The sequence below is a fragment of the Myotis davidii genome, unplaced genomic scaffold (assembly GCF_000327345.1).
Source record: "Myotis davidii unplaced genomic scaffold, ASM32734v1 scaffold168, whole genome shotgun sequence".
In the NCBI taxonomy this organism is placed as follows: Eukaryota; Metazoa; Chordata; class Mammalia; order Chiroptera; family Vespertilionidae; genus Myotis; species Myotis davidii.
Genome location: NW_006383016.1, coordinates 10,847,179 through 10,863,266, shown reverse-complemented (window position 1 = coordinate 10,863,266; position 16,088 = coordinate 10,847,179). Strand labels below are relative to the sequence as shown.

The following is a 16,088-nucleotide window of genomic DNA, read 5'->3' as shown; positions in this document are numbered from 1 at the left end:
ATATATATATATATGCCTAAGCAACCGGCCGACTGTTCGACCGGTAGCTATGACATGCACTGAACACCAGGGAGCAGACACTCAATTCACAGTCATGGAAACATGGAACAGTCTGGTGAATCTCAGAGGGAAGGGGGGGGAGGGCAGAAAGAGATTAACCAAAGATCTTACAGGCATCATAGAGGCTCGGTGCACAGAACCCTCGGCCTGGCCTGTAGGGATCAGGCCGAAATGGCAGTCCGATATCCCCCAAGGAGTCCTGGATTGTGAGAGGGCGCAGGCCAGGCCGAGGGACCCCACCAGTGCACGAATCCATGCACGGGGCCTCTAGTATTAGAATAAAAATAATATTATAGCGCACCCTCCTTTTATGGAAGACCTGCACTTTGTGCCATGTGTGGAATCCATCTTCCCAACCATTTGTGAATAAGATGGTTTGAGGCCCCTATCAGCCTAAAAGTCCCATTTCTCATAATGTTTCTGCAGAGCTTGGTTTTCCTGCTTGGAGGCTACAGGTGCAGGTATTCTGGACTATTTGGTAATCTGGCGTCCGTTAAATTGGCCATGTCCCTAGAGCAGTGATGGCGAACCTTTTGAGCTCGGCGTGTCAGCATCTTGAAAAACCCTAACTTAACTCTGGTGCTGTGTCACATATAAATTTTTTTTGATATTTGCAACCATAGTAAAACAAAGATTTATATTTTTGATATTTATTTTATATATTTAAATGTCATTTAACAAAGAAAAATCAGTTCTTTGGTTTTTCTTATAACTCTCCTCTTTAGAAGGATATAAGAGTTCACATGTCACCTCTGACACGCGTGTCATCGGTTCGCCATCACTGTCCTATAGTATGCCCTGCACTGCTTTCTTCACTTCTCATTTCTCGGTGGAACAGAAAAAGTGCCTGTCCTACTGGATTTTATGCTCTAGGGGAGAAACAGACAATAAATAAACAGACAGACAAGCATATTTAGGAGTGAAATATCCCACAAAAAGAAATAACGCAGGTAAGGTGATAGCACTTTATTGGTAGGGGGTAACATTATTTTTGATACTATGGTAAAGGAGAACTCTTGTATTTTACATGACTTCAATGTTAAGAAGCCCCTACCAATATAACTCCCATTTAAATGCAGTTTGACAAAACAGTATTTTAATAATGAACATTTACAACTAATGGAATCCTCTCAATATTAAGATGAAATATTTTAGATCATTTACATTTTCAGAATAGATACAAAGTATCCTTTGTTTTTATTTCTACCCTAGAAAGTATCCTTAAATGTTTAATATGACAAAAACAACCACGGCATGTCCTTCCTTCCTGTTGGATTAAACAATCTAAGATGAAAAATTCTGCCAACTCATTTCTCTCCCATTCTTAAGTGAAATGGAGTTTTTTCTAATGACCACGGGCAAGGTGAAAATGTTAAAATCTTCACACTGCTGTATGGGAAGTTTGTGTAAGATATTCATGGTTGCTCTACTGTTATCAAACTAGTTTTCATTACAGTTTATCCTGTTTCTGTTTTATTTTCCTTTGAAAAGAGGACAAGCCTTGGGATGTGATTGAAGGCTGGTGAGTGAGTGCGTGTGTGTGTGTGTGAGTGTGTGCGTGTGTGTGAGAGTGTGTGCGTGTGTGTGAGAGTGTGTGCGTGTGTGTGAGAGTGTGTGCGTGTGTGTGAGAGTGTGTGCGTGTGTGTGAGAGTGTGTGCGTGTGTGTGAGAGTGTGTGCGTGTGTGTGAGAGTGTGTGCGTGTGTGTGTGTGAGTGTGCGCGTGTGTGTGTGTGTAAAAAGAAGAGAACAAGGCTTTTTGTTTCCGATTTGTTTCTAGTTCAGTAGGAAGATGAGATAAATGAGCTGGATCTACAGTAACGTTCCAGTTTGTCTCCCTGAGCTACTAGTCAATGCACTTATTCAATTAACGTAATAGCAGTGCCTGCAGGTCAGGCCATGGTGCTACTAGAATGTCACACATACCTTTCTTCTCCGACTAAAAGCCAAAATGACGAAAAACTGAACACACCTTTAGTTCTCCTCCTGTTATAAAATCAGGTACCACTCCTGAAGTTTTCACAGGCAAAATAGCAATGCTACCAGATGTGGGTTTTAGTTGATTTCTGCATTTATTCTGAATTCTCACTCCTTATTTTTAAGTAGAGGTGAGAATAAGGTAAAGAAACAAATTTTGAGCAAATCATTAAATCTAAACCCAAATACACATTGGGATGATCCTCCATAAACTCCACATTCAGCTTACCGTTATAAGAGACTACTAGAGGCCTGGTGCATGACATTCCTGCACTGGGGGAGGGGGAGTTAAGGGGGTGCTCAGCCCAGCCTGTGCCCTCTCACAGTCCTGGACCCCTCAGGCCTAAACCGGCAGGCGGACATCCCCGGAGGTGTCCTTAGCGCTGCTGTGGAGGTGGGAGAGGCTCCTGCCACTGCTGCTGCGCTCACCAGCCGTGAGCCCCACTCCTGGCCGAGCAGCACTCCCCATGTGGGAGCATACTGACCACCAGGGGCCAGTTTCTGCATTGAGCATCTGCGCCCTGGTGGTAGTGTGTGTCATAGAGACCAGTCATCCCACTATTCGGTTGATTTGCATATTAGGATTTTATTATATAAGGATATTAAATTCACACTGGGTTGAATATTTGGAATGTATTTGAAAATATGTTTTAGAAAACTTTTCAGAAATATTTATTTATTGAAATATGTAAATCATTATTTTTTATCAAATAAGTATCACACTAGAATAAATTACAATATGTAGATAACCTCAAAATACAAAAAAATACTGATGTCATTTTTATGAGTGGATAAATGGATAAATAGATAAAGTAGTTCATAATTTAGATAAAGAAAACATTTGAAAGAATGATGCTACTCTACAAGATACAACAGTCAAATACCCAAAAGGGAAATATAGGAATAATAAAACCAATAACAACCTTTTCCTTTCGTATCCTCTTATAAGAAATTAGGTTTCAAAATAAAACTATATTAGGATAAAACATCACAAACTTGAGATATTTATTTGTAAGTTCTAGGCACTGTGGAATAGTCCTCCTTTGATAATGACATTAACAGATAAAACACCTGATCTAATGTAACCTGTATTTAAGAAGTGATAGGTGATTAAGTTACAGCACCATTAAGACTGGTGTTAAGGGATCATTTAATGGTGTTATACTAGAAATGTCAAGGTTCCAGGCAGATATGGCATTTCTTTCAATGATCATTCAGAAAGCTTTAAAATTCAGTAAACTTTGTGACAATAAAAAAATGCCAATCCAGCAGAGTGAATTAAGGTACCAGTAGAGCAAAGGCGGAGTTCTTAGGTTGGATAGCCAAAGAGCTCCAGTATTGTAGAGCCATTTTCAATTCTGACAAGTTAAAAATAAACAACTACTGTGTTCATTAATAATCCTATATAATAGAAGGCTAATATGCAAATAGACCGGACAGTAGAACAACTTGAACAACCTAACAACCAAACTACTGGTCACTATGACATGCGCTGACCACCGGGGACATGCGCAGAATATGGTGAGCATGATAGTGGAGCAGGTGAGCAGGGGTGCCAGACCAAGGTGGGGCATCGGTCGCTGTCTTCAGGGCGCGCCTCTGGTGGTTAATGAAAATTCTTTGCTCCTGCACGCCATGGTCCCACGCAGCATGCACACCTGCTGCCAGCGCTGGAGCTGCCACTCACACCCACTGCCGTGCCAGGCGCCAGTCCTGATTGCCCCTGAGGGCTTCTCCACCTTCCCCTGCTCCTGAGGGTGGATCAGGGCAGCAGCTGCTGCTCACACCCGCTGCTGGCACCAACCCCAATCGCTCCGTACCATGAGCAGGTACGAGTGGGGCCGGCGCCGTCAGCGTGTGGGAGCAGCAGTGGCAGGAGCAGGGCTGCTGACAGACAGGGACAGGGGACCAGGGGCCATGGCTGAAGGGGCCAGGCGGGGACATGGAGGAGGGGCTGAGACCCGCCCTTGTGCCTACCGCAGCCTAGCAGTCCACAGTTCCTTTCAAGGTGCATGAATTTGTGTACTCGGCCCCTAGTTCTGAAATAAGAATTAGTATCTTAGTAGCAGAGTATCTGCTATTGCTATTTAGTCCTCATATTCCTCTTCATCCTTAATAAAAGAATGCTGGGCAAAGGGGAATTTTGTAAGGTCACCCCCTCTAATCACAGCTTTTATCTATAAACCAAGAGAAGAGGCCTCAGAATGTACATGCCAGCACCTTGACCTTTAACTGTCCAGCCTCTAGAACTGTGAGAAGTAACTGCCTGTTGTTTAAGCCACCCAGTCTATGGCATTCTGTTACAGCAGCCCGAGCTGACCAGTACAGCAGTGTCCTATGGAAACTCAATCTATGCTCTTTATAAAGGAAGAGTGAGAGCTTCTAGCCACCTTTCTCAGGATGCCTGCATGGAATTTGTTATCATGAGGACCAGCAGCCATCACTGAGAAGGAGGTGACCTTGAAGATATCACAGGTGGAGGTTGGAAATGATAGAACCAGACCTGATGAAAATGTGGAGCTGCCTTATCAGCCCTGCTTCTAAAGGCCCTACTTCTGGAGTTCACTTACGTGAGAGAGAAAAAAAAAATTATTTTGTCTGAACCACTGTTATATTTTGTTTATTCCTTCTCTACCCCCCCCCCCTTAATTTCTGCAGGACCTCACTGTAATTGATGTGAAAAAAACAAGATCAAAAGGAGAAAAGACCTGCATACAGATGGAATCAGGCAGAGAAACTTTATCCTTCATCGAATTTGTAATTATTTCTAGTCCCTGAGTGAATAACCAAAGAAACTTGATTTCAGAGTGTATGGATAGCCTCTACATTTCATGTTATCTTATTCTCATTATTTTATGTTCTCACTATTAAATGTTGGCACTTTTCAGTTAATCCTTTTGCAATGTAAAATAATAGTCTGAGAGTTAAGGGGAAATGTAGGTATTATTAGATGTGATATTTCAATTAGTATAATCAATATATTTGATTCCAGATCTTGTTTTCCAGAGCTGTCTAAATCAGATAAGAACTAACTTCCAGAATTCAGTCTAAGGGAGGTCATTTGTATTGTGATGCAAATCTTATAAACTTAAAAGCATTTAAGTAGACTAAAGAAATACAGTTTTCTTAGTTTCTGACAGTGAGTATATCTGATTTCCATGAATTATGTTTTATGGAAATATCTGAAAATAATCTTTTTATGTTTTATATTTTGAAACAATTTCAAATTTACAGAAAATTTTCAAACACGGTAGAAACTTTTTTCATGAACAATTACAGAGTATGTTGCCAAAATGATTTTTCATCACTTTTGCTTACTTTAGGATTGCCAACAAACAAGAACATTTTCTTACATAAATATAACACAACTTCAAAATCAAGATAATAACTTGATTCTAGACTAGCTTCTTTTGTTATAAAAGCCATTACTGAGACAATTGGTGAAACGTGAATGGAATTAGGATTAGATAACACTAATATGTCAAGTTTATATTCAACTTTACCATTCTTTTTTGAACTAGCTACATTATATATATGCTTTAATATTAAAAAGTTGATTTTTTATATTTGAAGAATAATTCCTTTTTCCTTTCAAAAAATTATGTTTAATGTGTTTAACTTTTTTTCTCTGTATTGAATTTTTTTGGGTGACACTGGTTAACGAAATTATACAAGTTTCAGGAGCACAATTTTACAACACATTATTTGTGGTCTATGTCCATGAGTATTTTCTCTTTTTTGCTCAATAATTGTGAAATAAGATGTACAACCCAGTTATTTTGAAAACTGCTTTATTGCCATCGTAAAATATCACATTTGTTTTGTTAAATATTTTGATAGAATGAGAGGTTGAAGACAAAATATGGATATGTTAAAAATTGGTTATCCTAAAACTATTTGATCTTGGAAGTAAATATTTATATATCATTTAAAATAACTTTAAGTGGAAGATTATATAAAACATATGAAAGGTGAGTTACTCTGTCTAAAGTGTAAAAAAAATACCTGAACACTCAGTCTCACATTACCTACCACTAGACTTGAGGCATCTCTACAGAACCTGATGCTTCTCAGAGCAGTTTTTAAGAAACATTAGAATTGGGTAATGCAGAGTAATCTAAAAAATACTAATAACGGGAAAAAGTATTCAAGGAATGTTTTAGAGCATGTGTGGTTCTTAAAATCTTGAAGAATAATTATAAATTAGGTGTGAAAAGAATTCACAAGGAAACATTTTATACTAGATTATTCTCTATAGAGAATAGAGCTAATCAGATAAAGTCATATTCACTCACATAGAGAGGCAATTTCATACAGTAAATATTAAAGGACATGGCTTTGGGAGCAGGCTGATTTAGAATCCCAGGTCAACCACTGCTCTCTATATAATCTCCTTCCCTTAGTGATCTCATTTTAAATGATGGCTTTAAGTTCCATCAAAACGCCTTTCACTTCCAAATTCATATCTGTCTTCTGTCCTAAATTGTAGATTCACATATCTGTCTGCCTACTTGACACCTCCATTTAGATGTCCAACAGCATCAGAAATTTCTCTCCAAACCTTACTCACGGAGATCCTTCTCAATCTTTTCAATTGCATCAGTCAATCATTTTTGAGGTGTTCCTGAAGTCTCATTTCTAATCTAGTTATCTTACATAAACTTATAGACAACCCCAACCCTCTGTCCTGACACTACTTACCTTTTTTCTCTCCATTGTCCCATATCACTTACAAACTAGTGCATTGTATGTATGGAGACAGGGACTCACTTTAAAAGTTGTTGTAATGCTCAAAGTTGTTGTAATGCTCAAAGTTCTTGTACTACTCAAATTATCTTGGACACAGAGGGAGTTAAAATGACAATGAGGAACTGATTACAAAATAATCAACAGGCTTGAGCCCAAAGTGGGAAAAAGACAATGGACACACACACACACACACACACACACACACACACACACACACACCAATCAAAGAAAGGGAATTAATTGTTATACATACACCATAAAGTTGTGTATAGTGCATAGGTGTTGTACAGTTTAGTCTTGTGCTGATTTTACGAAGGAGATACTGCAAATAAGAAAGAGTAGGAAGAGGGAGAAGCAACTGTGGTGGGGACAACACTGGTTTACTTTTAGGTATCTCAGAGTTCCCTTCTTTGTCTTGTGTTAAGAACATTACAAACTACATTTTTTTTTGATCTTCAAGTGATCTTTTTTTGAAAAGTTTCCTCAAAGAACAATTAGGGACAAGGTACCTTTTGTTTAATACACTTTAAACAATTGTTCTGTTTTTCTACTTATTGGTTCACCTGGGGATAGTCACCTGTATCTTCACAGCTCCTGCATGCTAAGAAGTTGCAGTTTCACTTAAACTTGATCATATGCACTAAAAGTAAACCTATGGTGTGGGTGATGACAAAGACAGAGTGCATAACCACCTCTATTTGAAGTCCCCTAGGACTCGGGTTAATTAATGAGACTCATCCTAAGGTTATACATGATCTATTACTTCCTCTAATTAGAAATAATAATCCTGATCATTATGCTGGTTAGCTGGAAAGAAGTAAGATGAATGTGCTTAACTATGATTAATAGTCTTCTTTAAGCAGTGTAGATCTCTTCTGTCACTGAGTTATATGCAAACTGGAAAGCAACTCAATATTTTTAATGATATAATTTTTTTAAACTCACAAAAAGTAATTTTCTTGTACATCTATTTACCTTTTCTGATAAACAAATATTTTATTATTTTAAAATTGATTACCACACGAAAATGAATTATTTTTACCATTTTGCATGAAAAAGCTATCCAAGATTTAAGTATTTTACCTTTTTAAATGTTATCCCCAAAATTCTGTTAATACTATGTGTATCATGTTTTACTACATTCTACTGATGTGAAAGAGTCTATTTTACCTAATTATGAACTAATACTCTTAAATTCAAAATATTATAATGATGATAGCATTAAGTTATATTTATTTGCCACTATTTTGTAAGGGCCGATGTCTATACTTTGCTTCTTGATAACTTAACCTGATATATTTATATGCCACAGAAAGCGTGAAAAGTTATTGTCTGGCTAGTGGGATGAAACTCATAGACATAAAACGTTAATTGCCTACTGTTTTTAATGTGACTTATTTAGTTGGAATAAGATTGAGTATTTACAATTATTTTTGAATAAAAAATGCAACTTATACTGACATGTCAGTGTAAAGCTTTGATAATACTGCACACACATTTAATTTTAGTTTAAAGTCTGGGTAAAATATGGTCTGATTATTCAAATCTTAGGAAACTGAGAGGAAAAAAGGTATCATTCTAGTATATGTATGTTTTTTATTTAAATCTGCAAAAGTAAATGGAAGAAAAACGTGGTCAGGAATTTAGCATTTATATGCCTGTTAAAATGCTGTAGCCAATGAGATGGGGTACCATAGAGTTAAAACACATAATAAATTCAGATGATCCTCATTCAAAATTCAGCTTTACCAATGACTAACTGTGAGGCCCTGAACATAATTTGACTTCTGAACACCAATATGCTCATTTCAAAAGTATTAAATAATTATGATATTTATCATATTATTATTGAGGAAAACTAAGAATAATATTTATCTCATATGTAATAAGGTAAATTCACCTACTACACCTAAAATATTACTGTAATGTCTAGCATAAACTGTTTAAAAAACAATGTATATTTTCCTTTCCTGTTGAGATGTGCCTAGCCATGTGTGAAACATACTTAAATGAACATAACATCATAAATAATTAATCTGACCAGAATGTCACTCTGTTAATCAGCTATAAAACTGATGTGTTGATAAATTAATAAAGATTTTTCGGAAGACATCTTCAGAGCTATTCTGCACATTAAATAAATGCATTGATACCTTGACATATGCCCCTGTAAGAAGAGCACAGCAGTAACAAATATGAAAGATACTAAAATTTATACTTTAAAAAATCATACCTGCAGGCCTTGTCCATCCACAGTGACTGAGTTGGCTCTCTGCATTTTGTTCTTGTCAGTCGCTTTGTTTGGCTGCTGGGAACCAACCTTTTCCTTTTTTACTGTTGCTTGTCTTTCCTGTAATAAAAAAATCTATTTAAAAAATGTTGAATAATTTTAGTAGAAGGGGCAACATATAGATTTTCATGGCTACAACTTTGGGCCCAAATTACTACTGACTAATACAAAAGCAGTTACTTTCAACTGGCTCAATCTACTAGTAAATGAGAGATGCATGATCAAAATATCAGTTAAAGAAAGAATGTGAAAGAAAACCAAATTGTATTATCTCTATGGGCCCACTATGACTCTATCAATAGTTATTCAGAAACACTAAAGCTGATTTTTTCATAAACAATGATAAAGATATAAATAATATAGGGTTATGAATTAAATATTCAATAACAAGCTCTAAACATAATGCTTATAAATAAAAGCAACATTGAAAATGAATTCATGATAGACTTTTAAGCTACTATGAAGTTACTATCAAGAATGGCATAAACCTTAAAACTCATATTCCATCCCATTGAATCTCTTTGTTCACCATAATAAAAAAAAAAATTGTTGTAGTTATCCGCTGTGGGAAGAGCTCAGGAGATTTATCTCAGTGCAGTGGCGGATGCAATGGCGTGAGCGCACTCCGCCTATACAAGCTTCCTCGGCACACCAGGGAAGTGGCAGCGCCCGCCTGAGTAAGCCCCCTAGAGCCCCTACATAGTACCCTAACTTTCCTACCATTGGTTGCCGTAAGGATGTTGTAAACTTCTGATTGGTCTGGAATGTTATATATGTCCCTGCACTTAAACAATAAACTTCAGACTGCGTCTTGAACCTGTCTCCGGAGTCGGGCATGCTTCGATAGGACTCCGTCGGCCTCACCCCCGCGGGACCCCCTGCTTCAATCTGCTTCTCTTTCTATTTCCTCTCCTCTTATTCTCTCTTCAACTCACCTCAATAAGTGCTATCATCATTAATTTACAAATCAGCTTATAGCAAAATTATCAATGACCTTCTCATCGGCACACCTGTTTATCAATCTTCATCTTCTCAACCTTTAAGCAGCAATGGACAGAACTAACATCATCTTTCCTATGGAAAGCTTGTCTCACTGGGCTTCCAGGTCATCTCTCTCTTAGCTCTTCGTATTTCACCCACTGTGCCCTCATAGTCTTTTTGCTGGTTCCTCCTTCAGCGTGGCAGTCCTTAACACTTAACCACATCTACACTCTCTCCCTAGGTAGCCTCATTTAATCCAAGGCTTTCGATTTAAATCCTATCGTGAAGACTTCCAAATTTGTTTTTCCTGTTCAGATTTCTCTCTTGAACCTTAATACCTACACACAAATGCCCTTTCTATCTGTCCACATGGGTGTCTAAAATCCATATAAGTCCCCAAAGGGTCCAAAAGTATATATTTTTTAAAAAATTCTGTCTAGCCCCCTGAAAATAAGTCACCACCTCCATGATTATAGGAGTTAAGCCATCATTGTCCTATTTGCCTATTGTAACCATAACCAAATGGATCGATTCAATTTCAACTTTGCCTTCATACAATCAATTCTCTATACAATAGCCACACTCATCCCTTCCATTCCAGCTACACTCACTTCAGTGTGCCTTGGTCGCAAGCACATGCTCTTAAATAAGGGCTCTTGCAATCACTTTGCACTGTACTAGAAAGCTCTTATTTGTGTATTTGTTGAACTTGCTCCTCAATTACTTTGGGTTTCTGGTCAAATGTCAGATATGGTTCTCTATTCCCTTTAGCCTCCTTGTGAGTGTCATTTAATACAACCTGAAATGTTATCAATTTCATTCATTTAATTCCGGTCTTCCGCTGCTTGATAAAAGCTTCATGAGAGAAAGGACTTTGTGTATTTCATTTTTTTTTTACAATAGAGCCTAGATCAGTACCTGCCAAAAGTCAGGATAAATGGGAAATACATGAATTTTAACATCAAAACAAAAATAAATTAAGTGCTTTAAGCATAATATTGAGAAAGATTCTTCGGCCATGTCTAGGCTCAGAAAAAAAATTGTCCTGATCAATTAGTAATGTTTTCCATGTGTGCCTAAATGATTGAATGCCACTTTCTTATCACTTATTCAGATATATATTTCCTAGTTTCTGTATTTATTTTTAGAGTACTATTTCAGTTCTGTAATTTAGGAATATGTTTGTAAGTGGACTTAAAGGTAAAACTTTTAAAATATACCAGGGACATATGACTTAGAAAATGTTTTGAATCAAAATAGATGTTAATCAGGGTAGATAATTTACTTTGCAATTTCATGGTGCACAGACACTACATATATATATATTTGTGTGTGGCTGAAAATGTATGTTACAACAGGATGCCTGAAATTCAAATTCTTTGGAAAATGATGTACTTATATATAAGCATAATTTCTGGCAAAAATATTGACATTATAAAGATTGATAATGCTTTATAAGATTATAAATTATAATTGTGTCCATAAATAGTTAAGAGTATAATGCATAGAAAGAGTTAATTATAGGATGAGGTTTGGACTAAAAAAGCCTGAGATGAATCCCATTAATGCTACTTAAATATTATGCAACCTTAGAGAACTTATTCTTCCTGTTTTTCAGAGTGTGTAAGGATTAGTAGAAAATGTATAATGTCCTAATGCTCTGCCTGTATTATGAATAATGTAAAATGAGCATGGTTCTCCATTTAATGTGTTCATCAATATTACCATTATGCAAAGCGTTTGTTATATTTCCAAATGTGTGTGTATGTGCGCGCACACACACACACACACACACATATATATATATATGGAAATAGTTACATTAGCATCAGTTTAGGTAAATTAAGCTCAATGTTTATATTTGAAAATCTACAGGTTGTGCTAAAAGTTCAAAAATGGAATACTATGAGTAAATATGGGAATAGCTTCTTCCCAGGTCCTTACATACAGGTTAATAAAACACGATAACAAATACTATATAAATATCTATAATGTGAAAGATATACTTAAGTATCTTATATTCTAGCATTCCTTTATAACTTATATATTGCCATATAACCCAGCAATTGTCATTTAATTTCTAAAGTACTTAGGTTATGGGAATTAAATATAACTTGAGTTGGCTTGCCTCACTGTAAGTAGATATTTGTGACCTTGCTATTTACAGATGTAGTTCTGGAAAGTTAAGACATGTATGTGTGTAAAGAGCTACCGTAGCACCTATTGGCATTATTTTACCTTGGCTGTGCATAGAGTTAGGGGAATTTCTTCGTAGTAAGGATCTCCAGCTAGCACGTAGCAGTTGATTAAGTGGCCTGATGTCTCTCCAGGGCATCATCCCGCTGAGTAAACTTTGGCTAAGACTAAGCAAATGCTTTGTTGTAACAATTATAAAATACAGGGTGGGGCAAAAGCAGGTTTATAGGTGTTTGCATAGAAATTAATGCAAAAATAAATAATACCAGTATAAACTCTGGTTTCATATACTCACAACTGTAAACTTAATTTGCTCCCACAATGTATATGAACAAATTTTAAAAAACCTAAATTAAATTTTCAATCAATAAAATTTCATTTTTGCAATCTACAATTACAAGAAAGAGGAATATAACAAGTTTAAAAATTTTCAGTATGTCATCTAAACCAGTGGTCGGCAAACTCATTAATCAACAGAGCCAAATATCAACAGTACAACGATTGAAATTTCTTTGGGGAGCCAAATTTTTTAAACTTAAACTATATAGGTAGGTACATTGTTATTAACTTAATTAGGGTACTCCTAAGGCTTAGGAAGAGCCACACTCAAAGGGCCAAAGAGCTGCATGTGGCTCGCAAGCCGCAGTTTGCCGACCACGGATCTAGACAATAAGAAAGTGGTAAACATTTGTTTACACACATACATACTCAGAAGACCAAGTGGTTTCTTTGTTTGGGGAAAAATGCTTACTGCATTGAATTTGTGGAATTAATCAAGCTGAAAATTTTACAACAAAAGAGACTCAGAACCATTTAATTTTCCCCAGGGCTTTCTTTTTATTATACTTATTTGTTTTATGTTTATTTCCAAGTTTTGTAGAACTCTCTCTCAGATATTCGGTATATTTTATTTAAGCAGCCTAAACTAACAGGAGGGTAGTTGGATACTTTTCATATTTCCACTGAGAATATATTTACTTCTGTCCTATTTTATATGAGGGGCAGGAAGGGGGGGGGAAAGTCATGTTTCAAAATCTGCTGTCCACAAACATCTCACTGGTCTGTTTTGAGGGTTAGTTAACCCTGACTCTCAGAGCTCTATTGGGATATCTGAGTTACTCCCACTGTTGCAGTTATTAAAAACTGTCAGGAAGAGCTCACGGACATTATTGTGCATCACTGTTCAGAATAAAATAGCTCTCTGATAATAGGGGGCAATGCTCATCAATCCACCTTCGGGATTTTGTTTTCAGTTTGGGGGCCCTAAATAACAAAATAAATTGGTCATAATTAAGACAAATTTTGTTGTGCCAGATAAATTATCCCAGATACAAAAAGAGCTGGACAATTATTGTTATAATCGATAGAAGTTATTCAAACACTGAAAAGAGCCACTCTAACCCCCAAAATATGAAAGAATATAGAACGTATAACTACATATAAAACACAGCGATTGATATTTCAGCATTTTCAAATATCAATCATTTGTGTTTGCTATGTAGACGTTATAAATACAAAATTCAATGTTTTGTGATCCTTGGACTCTACAAGTAGCACAAGAGATCTTAACTGGGGAATTCATTGTATTAGAACTCCAAAGAATAATCACCATAATGCACGCAGAAGAAAAGCTACAAAGACCATTCACAGAGAACAGAACGATGAAACAAATGAGACTAAAAAAATAAAAAGACCTCACTTTAAATATGTGCGCTAAAAAATCTTTGCCCGTCTCATGCTGATTCTCAGATGTTTTTCGTATTTGTTCATGGCCGAAAACTGCTTTGACAAAAGGGATGTTTACCACTATCAGCCTGCTGGGATCGATCACTCACCAGCGGCAAGCAGCACATGATGATTACGTGGAGCACAGGGTTTTCTTCTTTTTGTCCGATCTCAGCATGAGGACAGGCAGCAGCAGAGCACCGCCATGGGTACCAAGCCACAGAGAAGGGGAGGGGCCGCTTGGCCGCCAACAGCCTCCTTCAAAGCAATCCTGCATCTCACTGTCTCTGCTGTTGCACCACTTGACTGAATGGAGACTCAGCCCCTTCTGCCACTAGCGCTGGGCCGCAAGAATTTCCCAGAAACTCTAGAATTTTCACCCAGGGTGACCCTTGGATAGTCATAATGTAAAAATCTCCCCAAAACAGAAGTGTCACCATGTCATTGGGACTTAGAAGGGTTATGATCTCCAAGAAGCCAGCTTACGGACAGCGGCACAGCTGTACCTTTGATTACTGTGACCCTTCTGAGGGATTTGAACATTTCTCTGCCCAGAGAAACGATCTTATTTCAAATATGGCAAATTCTCTGAATCCTGGGGCAAGTTATTTACTTTCTCTAACTCACCATTTAACACATCTATACAATGAAAAGTTTCCTGTGATGATAAACTGAGAAAATGTGAAGTACTGGCATAACATTGGCAGTCGATACATGGCAGTCATTTTTCAAATATAAAACAGAGTGTTATATGTCATCAGTAAGTTTAAAACAGGTATGCTGCTTGGGACATAAAAGATAAAAGTGGGCTCTGTGAAGACCGATGCCAAAATCAGGTAATTTGGGCTGCTTTCTGGCAAATGGTAGTGCCATTATAAAACGAAGTGTGTGTATGTGCCTGAAATTCACTCACGCTCATTCCCTTTGTAAACCATACTAACTGAAGCCACAGTAAGCCATAGGTTAAAAGAGGGGGCAGGACTCTTCTCTCTGCACATTCATCATCTCTTTCTATCAGTTGAGTTAAATGGTCAACATAGTCATTCTTGAGTATTAACCAATCTGTTTATTCCAGTTCCATGTAGATTTTATCTTGTCATTGTAACTGTATAACTTAATTATTACTCAAGTCATTGAATTGTGTGTATAAAATGGGTTGGTCTATGAAAATAACTTGTATGCTTTAAACAGACAGACTAACGAGGGGTGTGTGTGTATATTAGTCAAGTTGGGTTTGGGCACAATGACTATAACAGCATGGGGAATTACTAATCAACATTAAGGTTGTTATTTACTACAAATTGATCCACAGATATCCTTGACTTTTTGTTATACTCTAAAACAAGTGAAAGAAATTGAAAACAATTGCTTTCATTAATATTTGAATATCTTTAAACAAAATAGGAGCACTTTTGTTTTACTTTAGAAAAGAAAGACTCATGACACCGACAATAGTAAGGTGATGGCTGATGGCTAGAAGGAGAGTGGGAACAGGGAAATAGAAATGGGTAAAGGGGGGATGAATAGTGATGGAAGGAGACTTGACTTAGAGTGCTAAACACACAAGACAATATACAGATGATGTATTATAGAAGTGTACACCTGAAACCTAAATAATTTTATTAACTAACTAGAGGCTCGGTGCACAAAATCCCCAACTGGTAAACATGATTTTCGCCTTTTATACAAATATCCACCCCCTCCTTTCCCCCCAGTCCTCCTTTCCCCCGGCCCGCCCGTGTGGTCCCGAGAAGCAGGGAGGCAGTGGCGAATGGCACTCAGGCCGCGGCGCCGGGGGGCTCGCGGGCCTGGTCCTCACTCACAGGTGAGGAGGGTCCCTCCTCTCCGAGGGGGGCCGGGCTCGCGTGCGGGACTCCCGCACTCCATGGCCTGACGGTGGATCTTTGGTGCAGCCTGCGGAAGGCTCGAGTGGTGGAGGGGCCGGGCCCCGTGAATGGCACGGCCAGTGTCCGTGGGCGCGAGGAGAGAACCGCAGTGGTCAGATCCAGTGGATGAGCGGATGCCCTGGGCTGCCCGTGGGCACAGGTGGCAGTGACCCACACCGGGGAAGGTGTGAGGGAGGTGTAGCGAGGGCGTGCCCAGTGGCGGGCGG

At 37.8% G+C, this 16,088-nt stretch overlaps 1 protein-coding gene across 4 annotated transcripts in view; it reads right to left on the bottom strand.

The window, feature by feature from the left end:
* Positions 1–16,088, bottom strand: part of DGKB (diacylglycerol kinase beta) — a 533,513-nt gene that overhangs the window by 329,935 nt on the left and 187,490 nt on the right. For all 4 annotated transcript variants that reach the window (XM_015558205.1, XM_015558206.1, XM_006779053.2 and 1 more), the window contains one exon: positions 9,017–9,133. In XM_015558205.1, coding sequence (XP_015413691.1) covers positions 9,017–9,133 — 117 coding nt within the window. The remainder of the gene's footprint in view (positions 1–9,016; positions 9,134–16,088) is intronic.